The 18,985-nt window shown below is 36.2% G+C and overlaps 2 protein-coding genes and 1 long non-coding RNA gene across 3 annotated transcripts; 1 reads left to right on the forward strand and 2 right to left on the reverse strand.

The window, feature by feature from the left end:
* Positions 1 to 406: 406 nt before the first annotated feature.
* On the reverse strand, positions 407 to 4,042 carry LOC107700875 (uncharacterized). Its single transcript, XR_001635587.1, has 2 exons — positions 3,738 to 4,042; positions 407 to 3,206 (listed from the first exon to the last, which is right to left on the reverse strand). It is a non-coding gene; the product is annotated as an uncharacterized LOC107700875 (long non-coding RNA).
* A 641-nt stretch (positions 4,043 to 4,683) lies between these two features.
* tigara (TP53 induced glycolysis regulatory phosphatase a) lies at positions 4,684 to 7,553 on the forward strand. Its single transcript, XM_016503189.1, has 6 exons — positions 4,684 to 4,933; positions 5,553 to 5,590; positions 5,761 to 5,882; positions 6,286 to 6,363; positions 6,469 to 6,579; positions 7,008 to 7,553. Exons 1-6 carry the CDS (start codon positions 4,902 to 4,904, stop codon positions 7,386 to 7,388), a joined length of 762 nt encoding a protein of 253 aa, XP_016358675.1. The 5' UTR covers positions 4,684 to 4,901; the 3' UTR covers positions 7,389 to 7,553.
* A 5,803-nt stretch (positions 7,554 to 13,356) lies between these two features.
* On the reverse strand, positions 13,357 to 17,871 carry LOC107701158 (fibroblast growth factor 6-like). The gene is made up of 3 exons (XM_016503125.1): positions 17,513 to 17,871; positions 16,932 to 17,048; positions 13,357 to 14,766 (listed from the first exon to the last, which is right to left on the reverse strand). Exons 1-3 carry the CDS (start codon positions 17,774 to 17,776, stop codon positions 14,590 to 14,592), a joined length of 558 nt encoding a protein of 185 aa, XP_016358611.1. The 5' UTR covers positions 17,777 to 17,871; the 3' UTR covers positions 13,357 to 14,589.
* Positions 17,872 to 18,985: the final 1,114 nt, after the last annotated feature.

Genomic DNA, 18,985 nt, shown 5'->3' on the forward strand with positions numbered 1-18,985 from the left:
GACAAAAAAACAAACAACCCCAACGAAAAGTGCTTGCTAGTCTTTGTAGAGTTTTATCTTCATTTTCCAGTAAAAATTGCTCCCATAAATGGAAAAAAATAAAAAAATCTAAGCTATTTTAGATACAAAAATAGATATTTTTAAAATGATTTGATACTGATGCAAAAAGCTCTACGGTGCCTTAGACTCTTAGAAGGGAAGCATGTAGTATTTTGCAAACTCTTTTGATTGTGTAAATATAATATGATATTTAATGCAAAAGTTATAGTGTAAAGGGCTTTTCAAAATAGAGAGTCTACTGTATCAGACTGGCTTGAAAGGGGACAAAAAGTGGGGCTACCTCGGATGCCCATAAACCTCATCCACTACATAGACTGATGTAAATTGCAAAGCAAAATGGAAAAAATTTTGGATTTTTTTTTTTTTTTTTTTTGGGTTCATTTTGGAATGCCTGAACTTGAACACACAATGAGGTGCCATGAGTATGAATGGACGCACCCATTCACTTGGCTGTGTACTAAGTGCATTAGGAACAGAAAGGGGGATTAAAAAAGGAGTGGTGAGACACAAGTCTTATGTTAAGAACGCAGGGCTCTTTTGCAAGGGCAACGGGCTTATATCACGAGAATAGACTATTAATATTATTTTATTATGATTATTATTATTATTCCTGTTAAACAAGCAAGTTATTGGCTCTCGATGCTAAAGTTACAGACACTTCAAATAAGCTTTTGTCAAGCTGCTTGTGTGCATGCATTTATGTGTGGTGTATGTTGGCTCATGTGCAAGCGTGTACAAGTTACTCTATATCAAGCACTCTTGTGTGAGTCATGTGGGCTTTGTTTAATCATCTATCTGCAAGTGTTTGGTCATAGAGACTGGTTCAGTGGTGGGCACATGGTCAAAGGACTGGACAGGGGATAGTACATGATTCCACAATGCTTCGATGGCCTCCTGTATCAGTGCCTTATATTAAATGCTTTTTTTTACTGGCCTGGAAACTGCTTGAGGGCTGAGCCCAACCCAGTGCACAGAACAAGAGGAGGCAAGAACAGGGAGCTGACAGAGACGACTATGTTCCCTTGTATCTTCTAAAGGCAAGAAGAGTTGTTTTTAAAATATGTGGGTAAGGTTGTCTTTCATGGCAGCCTCCCACTAAATATTACAGTTGTATTGTATACAGACAGTTTATTATGTTATTACGTATTTTGTTGTGAGTGTGTTGAAGGAGCCTTAGGCTGATATATGGTTGGTCCCATCAGGGACCGAAAAATGAGTTGTGGAGTTGTTTTCAAGCAAATGTGTGCTAATTATGTTAGCAGTAAAGGAATGTGTAGGCAAGAATGATCGAGGACGATGACGATGAAGCTTGGTTGGTTTGAGGTTTGAAGCATGCTGCTGAGATGAGGATGCCGATATGTGATTTGGTGATTTGTTATATGCTGATATGGAGATATGGAGAAGCAGGAAAGGAGGCCAAAGGAGAAACAACAGCTTTGGTTTCCATACATCACCTGATATTTAAGATCTTTAATCTATTTGTCTGTTTATTTGTTTGTCCTTTAGTTTTTATGTCTCATGTTTGAATTACAGACCAGTATCTAAACCAGTTTCATTGATACCGCTAGCGCATAACTGGGGAAGGTTACTCCATCGGTTTCAGTTCAGAGAGCATATTTGCCATGGATAACAAATGGTTAAGGTTAAGGAGCCATTTTTAATGTTTTCAATTTTATTTTTTTCTCTCTCTTTTTCTTTTTTGGGCTGGTTTCCCATGTTTAGATCATGGCATGTTCAGTTCATTATAGCGTTAAAGCATTGGAAACCAATGTATGACAACAACAGTAACTAAATAATAATATTAATGCAAATTAAAAAATAAAAAATTATAAATACAAAAGACCAAAAAACAAACAAGATGACAGAAAACACTGAAATGGAAGAAAAAATCTTTGTTCGATTTGCACGCTCCAAGGGCAGTTTTCAATTTGAAAAGACTTGTGCAACTGCAACATTGCAGCAAAAAATTTTATATAGTGCCTTGAGTCTGATGTAGACTTTCACCCTGTTTTGCTGAGCTTAAGCATAATATCCACTACCCAGCCATCCTAAATATGCTGCTTCCAAACGTTGAACTGGCATGGGGTTTGAAATAATCCACAAGTCATTCACAGTGGCTAAAAACAGGGTGCATCAGCAGCACAAAACGGCTTTCATATGCTGAATTCTCATAGCTTACCTTGAAAAGGGGCAGTCGAGTTTAGGTTTGTGTCCATCTGTGTATGCATGTGTGCTTGTGTGCATGTCTTTCTGTGGGTTAAGGAGATGTTTTTGTGTACTCATGCATTTTCTTTCTCCAGAAACAGTTCTTAGTGATGCTTGAGTCTCACAAGCCACATTTCCTCCATCCTCACACCAAAACCCCGTCAATCTTATTGTATCAAGTTAGTCGGTCCTATTATTTTCCCAGCTCTGCTCTGAAAATGAATTACAGTACTGTTAACATTGTATGGGTGGCTAAGTGGTTTGAGTTTGAATATGAACCGAAGTTACGTTCCTTAAGGGGTATGATACTGTATTCCAAAGTGATGAGAGATGGAAATAGTGTGAAGATGTCAATCAAGTGTCAATATTGTTATTGAGTTATTGTTTTTTCCGCTGCTAAAAAGCTATGATTTTTTTTGTTTCATCTTATACACAAAAATAACATTACATAGTTGTGATGTCACATCAGTGTGCTGCTATTTTATAAACAATTGTATTATAATTATTTTACTGCTTACAGAATACTTTGAGAATACAGAGGTAGAGGGTAAGAGAAGAACATGAAATGAGTATTCGACTGGAAATGCTCTTTGTACAGTGTGCTCTTATTAAGGCATGTTTCTTTACCTTTTAATCTCTTTTTTCCTTCTCTTCTTTCTCTGTCACATTCTGTAAGTGTGGTATCTCTATACCTCAGGTTTACTGGACATAAAAGACTTTCCCATTACCTCACACAACTCACAACAGTTTTTTCGGGAACCTGGAAAGGACCACACAAATAAGAGGTTATGATATTTCTGCTGTTTGATTTACTAAATTCAGCAGAGTTGAATTTAGATGAATAGCAAGGCTCCCACCTAGACTTCAGAAATAGTGGACGGAGGAGGTGATGAACGCTTGACAATGTCTTATGTACACAGCCCTTATCAGTGGATATAAACCTGTAAATATCAAATAAGCAACAACATTGAGAAAAGCCCTCCTTCCTCCACTATAACCATATCATGTACCTCAGTTATGTCTGTTGCACAACCTCTGTTCAATAAATCTGCTTTAAAGAGTGTGGTGCTATGTTGGTCTTATGTTATTGTTCCCTTTTATTGGCAAAGTTAACGCTGAAAATAACAATGGGAACCTATCCGGCATGTTATAACCTGGTAAAGAATGACTGTAAAGGTAGTGTTTATTATCAGACACAGGCCAGATGGAAAATGACACATTTCAAAATTAAAGCAGAGGTTTAACTTTTCTGTTCAACAATGTTTCCTTCCAGAATTATCCTCTGAATAATTACAACTAAGTCAGAAATTGTCACAGCTGATTTTGAGGAGATGAATTATGAGGTAAAATCATTAGGGCTTGGCAACTCTGTGGATATTCTTTGGATTTCTGTTGAACTCAAATAATTTGTCATTGAGAGAGCATGAAGTTAAAAGAGAGGACATGCTGTATGCTAAGGTCAATAAACTTACCATTAAAGAAGTATTCAGTCTCCTGTTCTCTTTATTTCAGTAGATGAAAAATTGTAGTTCGACGTCTTATAATGTTTTATAACTGAGGAATAGTTGGTGAGCGATTAAAAATATAAAATTTAAAATAAAATACCTATTTGTCGAGTTAATGTAATGCCAAAAATAAAACCGTTACATGACCGACTCTAACAGACATCGTGCCATTTCAAAGCCCGCCACGCGCCACTGGCGCCAGTGAGTGACTGCAAACCTCTACGTCAGCGTGAGCTATGATATGACTGATTCGTGAACGAATTGTACTTTTGAGTCGGATATTTTCAAGGAATCGGTTGGGCTGGTGCGGTGCGGGTTAAGGCTAGATGGCATGTAAAAACTACTGGGCATGCGCACATCAATATAGCGTCATTTTTGTCACACTACAACAATAATTACTATTTTTGCATTATTGTAAGGGGTAGGTTTAGGTTTAGGTTTAGGGTTGGGGTAGGTGTAGACGTTAATAAAACACAAACTAATAGGTATAAAATTTAACTAATTGTTTTCTTCCGGTTTTTGCTGTATCCCTTCTAGCCACAACCGTGCGCACAACCGGTCTGAACAATCTGTTCACGAACCGGATGCAGATTGTTAAAGACACTGGAAATATGTGTGACATGACAACTTTATCAGTAAACTTACTAAACAGAGATGGTTTTAACAAATAATATTTTATGTAAAAATAGAACTAGTTCAACCAGAAAATATAAATGCGTTTTATTATTGTTCCGGCTACCACAAGTTAAACTGGGATAAAATAAATTGCATATAGCACCCTTGTAAACAAAACAAACAAAAAATGCTTACATATAGCTTTATTGGTATGTAGAGCTTAATGGGACCGCGTAGTGATGTAAAGGTTTTGACATAAAAAGAATTGCTCTTTGAGCGGTTCAAAAGAACCGATTTGTGAAATTGAATCGGACCTACCAGCCGTGCGTACTAACTTCCGTCTAATCAAGTAGGCTACGGGGATAAGCGCTGTCAGTGCTGTCACACCAAAGAAGCACATATAGGCGCTTATTTGAAAACACAAGTGGCGTGACATTTTGTGAATGACTCCGGGCTCAGTGGATGAACATCTTATAACCTCAAGACACCGTTAACTGCATCTTAATAGCTGCACCAATGCTCGCTTTTGGTTTAACGATAGTCCGACAGTAAGTTGCCTCATTTGTTTTGTTTACTTAATGAATGCGATTTTTTTTTTATTCATTGCTATTCTACATTGCCAACTGATAATCACTGCATTATTGATTCAGTAATGGTAAATAAAATTGATCCGAGAGAATAGTTTTAATGATACTTTGCTAAAGCAGTTATAAATAAATCACTATTAGCACATCATGGCATTATAGGCTACTGTAGATCGGTAAAAATACATGAGGGTTGTCTGACATTTAGTAGAGTGGGAATTTACTTTAAAGTTTACTTGGCTCCTCATATCATATTACTCCTGTCTGTTGTAGCTTATGCTTAAAGGTCAGTACGAATCCCTCTTCCAGTGAAAGGTCAGAGGCAAAACTTGATGTAGGCCTAACCTGGTCTACTCGCTTAAACAAAACGAAAAATAAGTTCTACCGTTACTGCCCATGTTAGATAGACATGGGCAAAGTCTGCTGTCTTCATTGCAAGACATTATGAATAATCCTTTGTTTATTTATTTTTTACAGCCTACTACCATAAATCCATTAAGTTAGGAAAACCCAAACTGTTTAACTTAATGTGTGCTGGTTAATGTAGTTTTTATTGATCACTCTTGCTGTTTTCGTTTACCAGTGGTGAGACGCAGTGCAACAAAGATGGCCTTTTACAAGGTAATTTTTTAGGGAGAAACACATTATCTGTTATCCCTAACTAACTATCAGTATCCCTTCCGTTCTTTCATTAGCCTATTAGTTATACGCATTAATTATTGGCCTATTTACTATATCTCAGCAAATGCTCTCCTGACCACAAACTATATCTATAATTTCTTTGCTTTTAGGTCAGAAAATAGACTCCCCGCTTTCTGAAATTGGGATACGGCAGTCTGAGGCTGCTGGTCAGTACCTCAGGGATGTAAAATTCACAAATGTGTTTGTCAGTAACATGAAACGTGCCAAGCAGGTAAGCAGAAACATACTAGCAGAAGTCTAGTAGAAACATACAAGCTGGTCACAGGTAGAGGGAGATGTTTCCCCACAAATTTGACAAAATAACCAAAATCAAATTCAGGTCAAATGAGCAAGAAATGCATGTTTCCTTGGATAAGATTCAGTAAGCATTAAAGCGAGTACTTTTGAGTATTAATAAGTATATTTAATGTGATAAAGAAATTACCAATAATACTCATCATATGTTTTGCATCAGACAATTTCTGTTCAGTTGCAATATGGAACTATTGCTAAAGATATAAGGTTGCACATGCCCTTCTTGTAACAAATACTAATTTTCTTGTGTGTATTTGTTTGCACAGTGTATTTGTTGACACTTTTGTTATTGGAATAGTCACGACTTTGTAAAATTACAGACTGCGGAAATCATTGTGAGGAACAACAGAACCTGTCACGATATAGAACTAGTAGCGGATCCATCACTTAAAGAGAGAGTAAGTACAGACTACTGCTTGATAAAATAAGAAAAATGTCAGCTCAAAGTCTGTCCATTCAAAGTAACGTTTCATATGCATCTCAAACCAATTTCTTTTCTCCAGAATTTTGGTATAGCTGAGGGAGGTCGAGTCATAGAAATGAAAAATCTGGCTAAAGCAGCCGGGCAGCCTTTACCAGAGTTCACTCCACCAGAGGGAGAGACCATGGAGCAGGTGAAATCACTGTCTTTTTTTGTCAAAAATAATTAATGGTCAGTATAACGGGTTTGTGATGGAAAAAAAACTAATTGGCAGCACTTTCTGCATCCGAAATCTGAAAAATGCTGCCTCCGCATACGGAGGTAGGAACGCAACAAGGTCCAAATTCAATGATCGTGTTACATCCTTTCTACCAAGATGCCTTCATCTGATCGATTTTTGAAGGCAGCATAGATGTATCCTTCACTGTCTAAAATATCCCACTATCCTGTGCGTTCGATTTCATGACAGTTGGTAGTATTGTTCTGTGTCAATACTAAAATTGATTTGTGTTTCCTGGCTGAATTTTACATTGCATATTTTAATACTGCTATTTGAAGACAGCGCGGGCAAATTTTATGTACATATTTTTACAGTATATAGAAAGTCTTTTTTGTTTTCAGGTAAAGGTGCGAATCAAGGATTTTCTCAAGGCTATGTTCCAGCGAATAGCTAATGACCATCAAGACAAAATACAAGATGGTGAAATACCAGATGAGACCGATAGGGCTCCTGCAGGACTTCCAGATGATGGAGTCTTGAATGTGCCCGTCCATGCCTTGGTGGTTGGCCACGGGGCTTATATGAGCATAGCGATAAGGTATTTCTTTGAGGACGTGAAGTGCCCCATGCCCCGAGGTTTAGATGCTGCTCAACGATATTCCATCTGCCCGAACACCGGAATGTGCCGATTTATTATCACTTTGAAATGTAGTAATGCAGGTCTTGCACTTTCAGACTTGAAATGTGTGTTCATCAACAGAAGAGATCACATCAAGTCTTAGGTTAAGAGCAACAGTTTAAAAAATGAAAAGGTAAAATGTAAGAAAGCAATGAAATGTTTACTTGTGTTATGCAAACATTTAGTCATATTCAAGCACTTTACCTGGATTCCTCATACAGAATTTTGTAATAGACAAAACATATCAACTTTTGGAAAGACAATCTTTCAAAAATATCTAAAGGATTTGAGTTTACAATATATATATATATATATATATCCTATAAGTATCCTATGTTATATATGTGTGATTACTACTTAGACACTGGCAGTATTAAATATTTACTCTTAAAAGTGTTGAATATTCTTTATGAGAGTTTGTGTAAGTTATTGATTTAATTTTAAATGCTATAAAAGTATACATTTTAGCTAAATAAATATGTCCTCTGTCTATGTTCTTGTGTTATTTTATCATTTTTCTCATTGGAATCACTGCAGCTTCTATAATATTATGCATGTTTTCTTACTAATGTTGTACGTTACAACTTTTGTTTTCAACTTTAAATCATGACTATAATAACCTGTCCTAAATGATTACTGAACCTAAAACGTACATGCAAGAACACAATATTTTTATATCTGCATATGTGCCTCATATTTGCATAATAGTTGCAGAGTGTCCTGACATGTGCTTCAACAGAACAGAACAGTCAATATTGAAGATATTCAGCTACTCTGAACTCATTTTAAGGTGTTTGTTGAGCGAACGTTTGAATTAATTTATTTCTGCAAAACTCGTGCACCCAAATTGTGTTCTTAAAGTTAAACAATCTGTTGATTAAAGAAAATATATATTGTTGGTTGTACATGCTGTTTGCCTCGTTTAAAATTACATAATCACTACAAACAAACATCAACAAGTCCAACTGATATCACTCCGATGCAAATGGCAACATCAGTTTTAAATAGATTGTCAGTATCTTTATCTTAATATTTGCTGTCTTTGTACTTGATTCTCATCATCATCAAGCATTAATGTAAAAAGTCAGATTTCAAAAACACAAAACATTACATTACAACAACAATTTAATCATATAATACATTAATGATTGTTTTTATATAATGTGCTGGGAAACTTCTGAGAGAGTAAATTTAAGAGATTTCATGGGAAAATCTGTGACACTCCAGCACATATATAACATTAACAAGGACAGGAAGCAAAGAACATGTATTTTTAAAATCCTTTTATTGTTTGAATGCATTTTATATATTTTTTTTGTTTGTTTTAAATAATTATATATTTTTTAATAATAATATATATTATTATATATATTAATATATATTTCATGATATTACCTACATCAATAAATGGAAAAGATTCTTGCACAGTTCTTATGAAAACAATGTCATTGCCACAGCATTGCAAGGTAGTTAAAATTTTAACTGATTTAAAAAGGTGAAAGGACTGCCAAAAAGTGACCTAAATAGCCTCACCTATTGAGGTCATGAGGCCCTAGATTGCATCATATACAGGTCTTTGGTTATATGGTTCCTTGAAACCATTTGGTTTCATAAAATTACATTATAAGTTCTTTAGGTCAGTGTATTGGGTCGTTCACAGATGGTTTTCATTGGTACAAGGCTGTAAAATCATTCATGAACATTTATTTTTAAGAGGTCAATAGTTTGATCAGAATGGATCAGATGGTGCAACTTGCTTGTTTTCCTTCTGTTTTTGTAAATTTGGACTGACAGGGCTCTTGGAGAGCAGTATGTGTAAAGGGTCATCATAGGAAGTGATGGTTTCTTTAGAAACATTACTGCTGCGCTCATGCTCATGTTCATGCTCTCGATTTGATCTTCAATAATTAGTGGTCCTTGACCTTGGATTCTCAAATCCCAAAGGATCAGATGGGTCAATATACTGGCTTCTTCTCCGTCTGAGATGTGTTTTATAATTGTTGGACTGCAGAGAATGATGTAATTCTGCACTATAAGCCTCAGTGTGGCTTTTAGCTCCAACAATCTTGATCATTGCATCATTCCTCCATGGACACAAAGCATGGTGGGAATTCTTTCCGTGAATTGTTTTAAAACAGTCCTTATTAATGCCATTATTAACCTGAGGATAATAATGTTTTATTAACGCTTTTTTTTTAATTTTATTTTTATTAAATCCTTTTTCATGATTAATTGATAAATGGAAAGTTCAAAAGAACAGCAGTGATTTGAAATAGAAATCTTTTGTTGCATTAACATTGAAGTATTAACTTGTCAAAAAAATTACTGACCCCAAACTTTAGAACAGTACTGTAATTACAAGTTATTTACAATGGTCATTTTTTATTTTTGAATTATAATTTTATTTGCCATTTATTAGCTATGTCATTTTAGCTATAATAATTAAGTGTATATTAATCCATAATATAGTAATTAGATAGCAAAAGTCTTTAAAAAATGTTGTAAAATCAGATATTGTTTACAATATTGATAAAAATAATAATACTTACTGAAATATATGTGTTTTTAGTTGTATCCAAGCAAATTATATAATTTATTTTATATAAAGTAGTGAGAAGCAGTCCTTGCTTCTTCAGTAAAATGTCTCCTTTATGAATTAAAAGAGCGCCAATAATGTTATTAAAACATTCAAAACAAGTAGAAATGTGCCTGTTTGTTAAAAAATAAACTTAACTTACCTTTTGACTTTTGATAAATGGCTTTCCTCATTCTATTACTAAATTTCATCATCAGGAAATATCCGTATATGCTGATCAGGGCCTCCGTATTGCTCGGATTTTCTCTTGTTAAATCTGTTTGGATTGTTTCCTTTTGTACCTGCCAAGTTATTAGAGTAGAGGTGATTAGAGCAGCCAGGCAGAGTAGATGGGCCGTGCGCATGATCACACCGAATCAGGCAAGAGCTCAGGATACAGTGAGGCATCATACTGCTAGTTTATATAACTGGGAAAAATTAGTTAAAAGGTCATGTTTGCCATCCAAGAACTTTTAAGTTGATCACCTACAGCTGGCAGTTGTATCCAGGGGCTGGTCGAGCCAGCTTTACGTAAGTTACAACCTTAGCCTAGTTTTGAAGGGTCACCAAATTAATACTTACCAACTACTAGCCTAAATATTTTGCACCATAATTGTAATTTCTTTGTTTTTTTTTTTTTTTTTTAGGGTTGGTTTTGTGTATAGCCTAAGTGTTTATATATTCATCTTTATTTACTAAAATATATATGTTATTCACTTAATTACATGAGGAAGAAAAGAGGTTAGTTTCAAGGATAAGGATACAAAGATCTGCTCACGTATTCAAAGTCTGCCATTGGTCGAGGCTAAACGTCATATGCGATACGCATTACTTTACGGAGAGCTTACGACTAGAACAAATGGTGCGGCCGAATAAAATACAGAGATAGCTCTAGTTACAAACTAGCTAGTTGTCAAGCTTATGTTGTAGACTTTTACCCAATACAACCATATTCAGCTTATATTACCGTCAAGTGGTTCTTCTGGGAGTCCAAATAAATTTATTTTATTTGGGAAATTCACAGATTTTACAACATCACTGAAGTAAAAAAAATCTGAAATTGCTGTAGGACTAATGTGCGTTGTTATTCATTCATTTACATGTTGACTAATTACTTTCTTCTTTAGTTCTTATCTTATATTTAAAATATGTTATATTTTTAGTTTAAGTACAATGTTACAGCTTTACAAGATAAAAATGTCATTATTTTATTTATCGTCAGTTTATTTACTATTTGTTTGCTCATTCTGTGAATAAAAAGGTTTGTGAAATAAAAGGTAGAGGATGGTAATCTTACGTAAATAATCAAAGCACAGATAAAAAAAAGAAATCATGCATTTCTGATTTTGACCACATGAGGGGGCACTATCCCAACTAATACCATCCATATTTTTTAACCCCCTACAATCTAAATCTTTCAAAACCTGTTTAACTAAAAATCCAATTTAATTATGATTAAAGTATAATGCAAAAACACAGAAGCTAAAAAACAACCTTTTATTTTCATTTCAGTAATACAGTTGGCTGCTGTGCACAGCACATACGTATAAAAATAAAAGGAAACATTTTCTTAATATATTAGAATTCTCACTCATTTCTTTCTTTTTTTTCAGAGAACAAAATGATTGGCAAAAAGTTTGTTGGCTCCAACATATCGTACAATCATTTCAACAAATTGGAACTAAGGCAGAAGGTGAGGTATATGTTAGAAAATAGGAGGGGAATTTGGAGGGGGCGTCTGCCCCTCAGTGCAGGAATACAAAACTGAGAAAACACAAAGGCTGCATACAAGGACACACACCCATGCACCATCCCTTACAATCATCTCGCAAGCCGCAAACGGGGCCATTTCAAAGCTGGAGACAAAGTACAGTACAAAGAAACTGGTGGAACTTACATGAGAAATAGCTGTTTATGTATAAGCACTTAGTTTAGAGGGCTTAAATTCTAGATACACATTTCTGTCCATCATTTTGCATTAAAAACCATGCAAAATTCTATTCATTTCATCTTAGTATAAAGAGATCAGAAATGTGATAGAGGACAAGGTACAGTGGAGATACATATCAATAAATTAACATCAGTCATCACATACATAAAAAAGCAGTCATTTCGACAGTTTCATTGAAGCAATCACATTGCATGCCATATTTGAGGTACAAAGAACTGTAAATCCATAGCTGTCAATACTAGTATATTCATATTTCCAACATAATACAGCTGAAAATCTCTCTTTATCCCCAGAACATAAAAAATGACCATAGCCATAGACCATAGTTTTAGGTTTGCTTAAACAGACAGTTCACCCAAAAATTAAGATTCTGTCTTTATTTATTCATGTCGTTCTAAACCTGTGTAACTTCCTTTCTAATTTTCTTACACATAAGTCAATGGGGTCCAAAACATTTTTAAAATATCTTGTTTTACATTCCACAAAGAAAGAATGTCACACAGGTTTGGAAAGACATGAGAGTGCTTCTTCATTTTTGGGTGAAATATACCTTTAAGAAAAAAGTCACAAACACACTCCATGAGCATATTGTATATAATCTAAATATCAGTGTACCTGGCTCAAACATCCCAGCCATAATTGTTATAAAAATAACGTCCTTCTCCTGTAGCATTGAGAGGTCTCAAAATATCAAGTAAAGCAGTAATGCAAGAGAAACCAAGGTCGATATGTACCAGCTAATACTGGAGTGAATATCAAACCTTTTATTCTCGCTTGCACATTGCAGCTGCGACAGAAATCCAACACGTGTTCTAACATGACGTGTTTTAAGGGTATTGAAGCAAAGATATAAACAGATCTTGATTGTTGCAGTGTGAGCAGCAACCGCAAGAAAAATGAAGATGGCAATGAACAGATTTTCTTTGAAAAATGAGAGCCTCAGTCTTTAACCGAATATTCTAAAAATAATTTAATATTATTTGACTTTAAAGAAGTTTGTTATATCTTTAAAGGAATAGTTTTACTCACGGTCAGGCCATCTAAGATGTAACGTTTTTTTCCCTTCATTAAAACATTGGGGAAATTTAGCATTCCATCACTTGCTCGCCAATGGATACCGTGTAGTGAATGGGTGCCGTCAGAGTGAGTTCATACAGCTGAGAAGAAGATCACAATAATCTACAGGTAATCCATATTACTCCAGTCTATCAAATGATGTCTTGTGAAGTGAAAAGCTGTGTGTTTGTAATAAATCTTCACATCAAAATCCACCAACATATTTGTTAAGAACTGTTTTTGCCTGTAAACAGTGCTTGATCTGTGCGTATTTCTCTGCACAGCTTTTTCACTTTACAAGATGGATGGGCTGGAGTCGTATGAATTACTTCTGGATTATTGTGATGTTTTTATCAGCTGTTTGGACTCTCATTCTGACGGCACCCATTCACTGCAGAGGATCCACTGGTGAGCAAGTGATATAATGCTAAACATCTCCAAATCCGTTCTGATGAAGAAACAAACTCATCTACATCTTGGATGGCCTGAGGGTGAGTACATTTTCAGCAAATGTTCATTTTGGGGTGAACTATTTCTGTAATTCTAGAACTAGAAAAAGTGGGGCAGGGAAGGGGAATGCCTACAAATGCCAAAGTTCAACTCAATTTCAAGTGCGACTTGAACCAAATTCTCTAGATAAAGTCAATTGATTTGGGAATTTAAGAGTGTGCACAGGTGTTCGGGTCTATGCTTGGTATTCAAACAAAGTAATGAGCAAATTATGTTATCTCAAACAGATTAAGACAGTTGTATTGGTTTTTACATTCCAAAGACTTTTTGAGGTGGAGTTCAAGTATGCAGTCAACATGTTGGTGAATGAGCCCTCACTGGAGATCACTGACAGTATAGGTAAAACATAGACACCACTGACTAGTATCAATCTGATCAGTAATCAGTAATCTGATAAGTAAAATGAGCGGTTTTCTTATCACTTAGCAACAGCTATGCTATCGTATAATGGTGCCACATAATTCAAGATTAATGCAATTCTATGCATTTCACAAGCTTGATCAGTATTCATTCAAATGGAAGCACCCAAACCTTTCAGGACTAGCAGTCCACAGACTTTCAGTCAAATTCTGAGCTTGCATGAGGCGTAAAATAGCCCTCTCTGAGTTTAACCCCCAATAAGGATGCATGCAATCGGTTTTTAATGTCAACTATTTAGTTGTTGATCTAAACATGGAACAAAAACCTCTTACTTGCATGCATGCATAAAAGGAGGCAAAATAGCAGAGGCTAAGGCACCACCTAATCATGAAAAATAAGTGCTTTCATCTCCCTAGAAAAATGGTGGAACAGATGAAGATCAGAGTAAACTGATATTTATTTTTCCCTCCATAACTTTTTTCAATGCGGACGTGGCTCTTTGAGGTAATAAAAAGTATCCATTTCACTTCTAAAAGCTGAGGATGTTAGTCCAGTGCCGGGTAAGGTTTACACCAGTTATGGCAAGCACCCATAAAAAAGTGAGAGGGCAAAAAAAGCTCCTCGATAATATTCATAATAGAAATCATAAGCAGCAAAGAATGGCATGTACACAAAGTTCAGACACAAAGTAAGCTACCGAAATATACATATATTATTATTATTATTATTATTTTAACGAGAATAAATACCATAAGTGTTATTTTAGTTCTTTGCAGTTCACCTCTTAGCATGTTTGGGTTACCTACGAGAACATCCAACATGTGCAAATTATTGTGTTATTGCCAGGTTTGCTCATAAACGTGGGAGGAAATGTGTGACAGTCATTGCTGGGGAAGCCTTGTAGCCTCGCTTCAAGCGGCCATGTTTGCTGAGGGCGATATAAAAGCCCTTGTAAATGGAAGACTCGTATGCGTTGTAATTGTTGGGCAGCAGTGTCTCCTTGAACTTGCACTCGTCACGGAAGGCCCTCTAAAAATGGTATGGATTAGATAGTTAGTTTGGTATTACTCCTCCCATCCTCCTCCTAAGACCTACACACCACTTCTCCATCACATACTCTCCATACACCCTCCTTTCTAATCTAACTAGGGTAAAGTGCAGTAAAAATCACAAAGCAACACTAGTTCATTGTACTGAGTAATGAACCAACTTACAAAACCCAGGCAATTAATTTCCAGTTTCCATAGAATTCAATGAGAATTAATTTTTTAACATCTTTCACAATCACCACAGAGCATGGACGTGGATTGAAGGTACCTTTTTAAGGCCCATGCTGCTTCTGATGGAGATGCCAATCAGCTGAACATCAGAAAAGCCAAACTTATCAGTCCAGCAGTTTTATCTTCAATTTCTATTGCGTAAAAATGACTTTGTCTGCTTAACTGATCTCTGACTGTGCCAACGGCATAAATCTTTTAAGTGACTTTAATTAATAGATTTTATCAATACATCAGATTTATCGCTTGCACAAAAATGTGGAACTGTTAATAACATGCACATAGTCTGTATGCTAGACAAAGCTCTAAATTCACCATCATTATTATTTTTTTAAGTAGAAGCTACTGCCACTGACAGTGATTGATATCACATGGCAAATGAAGGACCCTGGAGTTACAAAGGTTGAAATGCAGTCTAATTGCATGATTCTGCTACACTCTTAAAAATAAAGGTTCCAAAGTGGGAGTTTAAGATGCCACAGAAGAACCATTTTTGGTTCCCCAAAGAACATTTCAGTGAACAGTTCTTCAAAAGAACCATTTTTCTTAGTGTGAAGAACATTTTAATAATCTTAAGAACCTTTTTTTCACCAGAAAGAATCTTTTGTGGAATGGAAAGTTTCAATGGAACTCTCAGTGCCAATAAAAAAAACTTTATTTTTAAGAGCGTATGTCATCAAAAGAGATAATGTGTTACTTATGGTGAGATCTGGCATCTAAGTAATCCATGTGCAAAGTAGGTCAAATTTACATTCAAGCCATGCACAACATCACAGCTCATATGAGCCAACAGTTATTAAAAATGAATGACAAGCCAATGTACTGAATGTAACATCAAGTGCAGCTGAGGAATCAAGACATTTCCAAACCGAATGACATATTCCAGTGCATGATGCTCATATTTGAGTGCACTTCACAAATGAATCAAACGAAAATTGACACATTTGATTCAATGACTTGATGTGACTTTTTTTTCTCGTCAGAATCTAATGTTTTTTTTTTAATACATTAAAATTATTTTGATTTCAGTTTTTGAATCAAAAGATTACACCATCGTGCGAACTGTTCCATTTTCACACGAACACTTTTTGGCACAGTATGATTTCAAACCGTTGGTTTGATAGTTGGATAATGGTGTTCTAGAGACAACAGTAGCCTATAAAAAGGCTGTTGTCCAGTAGAAAAAATAGGCCTAGGTCTACACGTCTTTCTCGTAAATGTTTACCTTCAGTATCAGGCGTTCAGTCACCAGTCTTCAAGGTTTACCACATTTTGCTATAAGTTTGATTGCATCATATAATAATTGCTGTTAATAGTGTCCATCGTCTGTTTGATTACGTCTTTAATTGATTTTTCCGTACATTTCTGCCATATGTACATTGACTGACAGTCACCACAAGTTTTACCACTAAATATTGTAGAAACTTAATTTGCTGTAAAGTTGCTTTGCAATGATTTGTATCGTGAAAAGCGCTGTACAAATAAACTTGAATTAGAATTAGATATGTACATTCTAATCCTCATTTCGTAGCGCCAGCACATTACAGTCATAAATGTTGGGTGGTGTTGTGACCTTTAATAAAAGGCACATTTTGTTCATGTCAAACGAAGAAAGAAAATGTCTTGATATTTGTTGAAAACTGTTTTTATTTGTGTACACTCACATGTATTCAAAGTCCATAGAAAATATTTAAGTTTATCTTAATGGTTAAACCACTTGACATTTTAGAGCCATTAAATAAATACATCAATATATCTATATTTTTTATGAAACCAACTAGAACTTGCCACTAAACTTGGCATTTTTATCACCTCAGACTAGATGAATCCTTATTTGTCACTGACCCATTTAACACTACAAGACTGAAGTGGCGTTTTCTGCACAATACAATGAAATCAAACGACAGGCATACCTACCGTTCCGTATAACCTTCCGCGGCTGCTCATTGCGACAAACAGCTTGCTTTTCACTCCGTATAGACTAACCACTCCTCTCTCTACCGCTGAGATTTCTATTAGACCTGATTGAACAGAACATCAGTGTTACATACATGACAATGTGGCACACGGCAGCTCATTTACTCAATCTGTATGATGCGTTCTGTGGGTGGATCCAAGGGATGCACAGAGCCTTTGTTCTGCATTTTCTCCCATGCTGGCTCATTTCTTATACTGTGACATGGAAAAAAGCCCTGCAGTTCTGGCATGTACGACAAGCAGATGGACGCTGTGTAAAATTAGTTGGCGTCTAAATTCGTCCAAGCATTCGTGTCATGTTTGAGCCTCGTGAAATTTGGCAGTGATTGACACTAGGGTTTATTTTAATAGATATGTCATTGCTTTAGGACACATGCAACAATAATAGTGATAGGGGCCTAATAATAATCAAATTAAAATATATATTAATTTAGCATAATTAAAGTTAAATTAAAAATAATGATATATCCTACAGTGTATATATATATATATATATATATATATATATATATAATGCCCACGTTGCAGTACAGCCTCCGCACTCTCTTAATGCCCAGCAAATAGTCACTCTCCCAGTTCAGGTCCGATTTCTCCACCGAGATCCCCAAAACGGAGCGCGAGAAGAGCGTCTCCCACCTTTTCTCCAGTGAAGTTGCATTAATCCTGTTCAAGGTGGGGTAGGAGGACACGACCCCAAGCAGAAAGCCCAGCAGAACAACCGCAGTCCACGTCCAGCGCCCGCTGCTCTCGCACATACTGATGAGGAACCTTTGCGCAGTGGCCATCCGGTTTACCCTCGGGGCACGTGGTCAAAATTAATGCCCCTAAAAATACCACTCTTGTTTTTCTTCTTTCGGCATGGTGGCAGGGGCTTATTTTTGGAAGGCAGGTCGGGGCTGCGAGCGTGTAACGCAATAAGACCCTCGGTAGATGAGTAGATGAGAAGAGCAGGGCGGCAGAGCTTGAGCTGGTGGCGGTGGCGGCGATGATGATTACCATGTTTCACCTCTCTGGATGGGGAGCACCACACACTCACCAAAATGCAAGCTCGCCTTGCCTGGGAGATCTTCGGGATGACATCACTCACCTTCAGGATGACATCACGCTGACCTCACCGCCGCCGGGGGTCAGTTCGAACGCTAAAACCCAATCGCTGTCAATCCAAGCGAGCGCGAGAGTGAGCGGGAGAGAACATGGGGCGTGATGGGCTTCGTTGGCAGCTCCCAAATTGGACCGGCGGTCATATGCCCGACGGGCCGCTTCCTTATTTAGAAGGAAGGTGTAAAAACAGGCCGGTTGTCACCGCGGAGCCATGTCAATCTTGCAAAACACTTCCTGTGCTGTTTGCTCAGGAAGCTTTCACTAAACTATATTTTGAATATGCCCCCTTGATTTATTCATCTGGGTAAAAACACATAGCCTAGTTGGACGTAACGCACGTCCGAGCGCGAGCTGAACTCCTAACGCCTAATTGACTAATCACTTATAGATAGATAGATAGATAGATAGATATGTTTTTTACACCTGGCAGGTACACAAAAATTAAAGACAGCAGGCTATGTGTCCAACAGGTGGCGCTGTCTCATTATGTTACAATTTCACGCGCATCCAATAGGCCTACTCGAGTCACTAAAATTGAGTGTGCTACGTATTTTTTTCTACGTTTTATGTTATTTATCACGATTATTATGATTATTTATGCATAATTGTACAGCACGTAATCCTCCTGTACAGTGCGAGGTCCCAGTATGGTCAAATGTTTAATACCTAGCTTTGTTAATAACTTCTAAGATTCTTTTGGAGAAAGTCATTGGCTATTTATTTTAATTTCCTTGGGGATTTAATGATATTTGAGACTGATATCAAAACTCACCACTTCTCAAACTGAATGAACCTAAATCAGTCAAAATATTAAATTATGTTTATAAGAAACTTATTTTCCCTGTAGGTTGATTTAAATGACAAACTTATTTAAATCAACCTACAGGGAAAAT

The sequence above is a fragment of the Sinocyclocheilus anshuiensis genome, unplaced genomic scaffold (assembly GCF_001515605.1).
Source record: "Sinocyclocheilus anshuiensis isolate Anshui unplaced genomic scaffold, SAMN03320099.WGS_v1.1 scaffold1423, whole genome shotgun sequence".
Lineage (NCBI taxonomy): Eukaryota > Metazoa > Chordata > Actinopteri > Cypriniformes > Cyprinidae > Sinocyclocheilus > Sinocyclocheilus anshuiensis.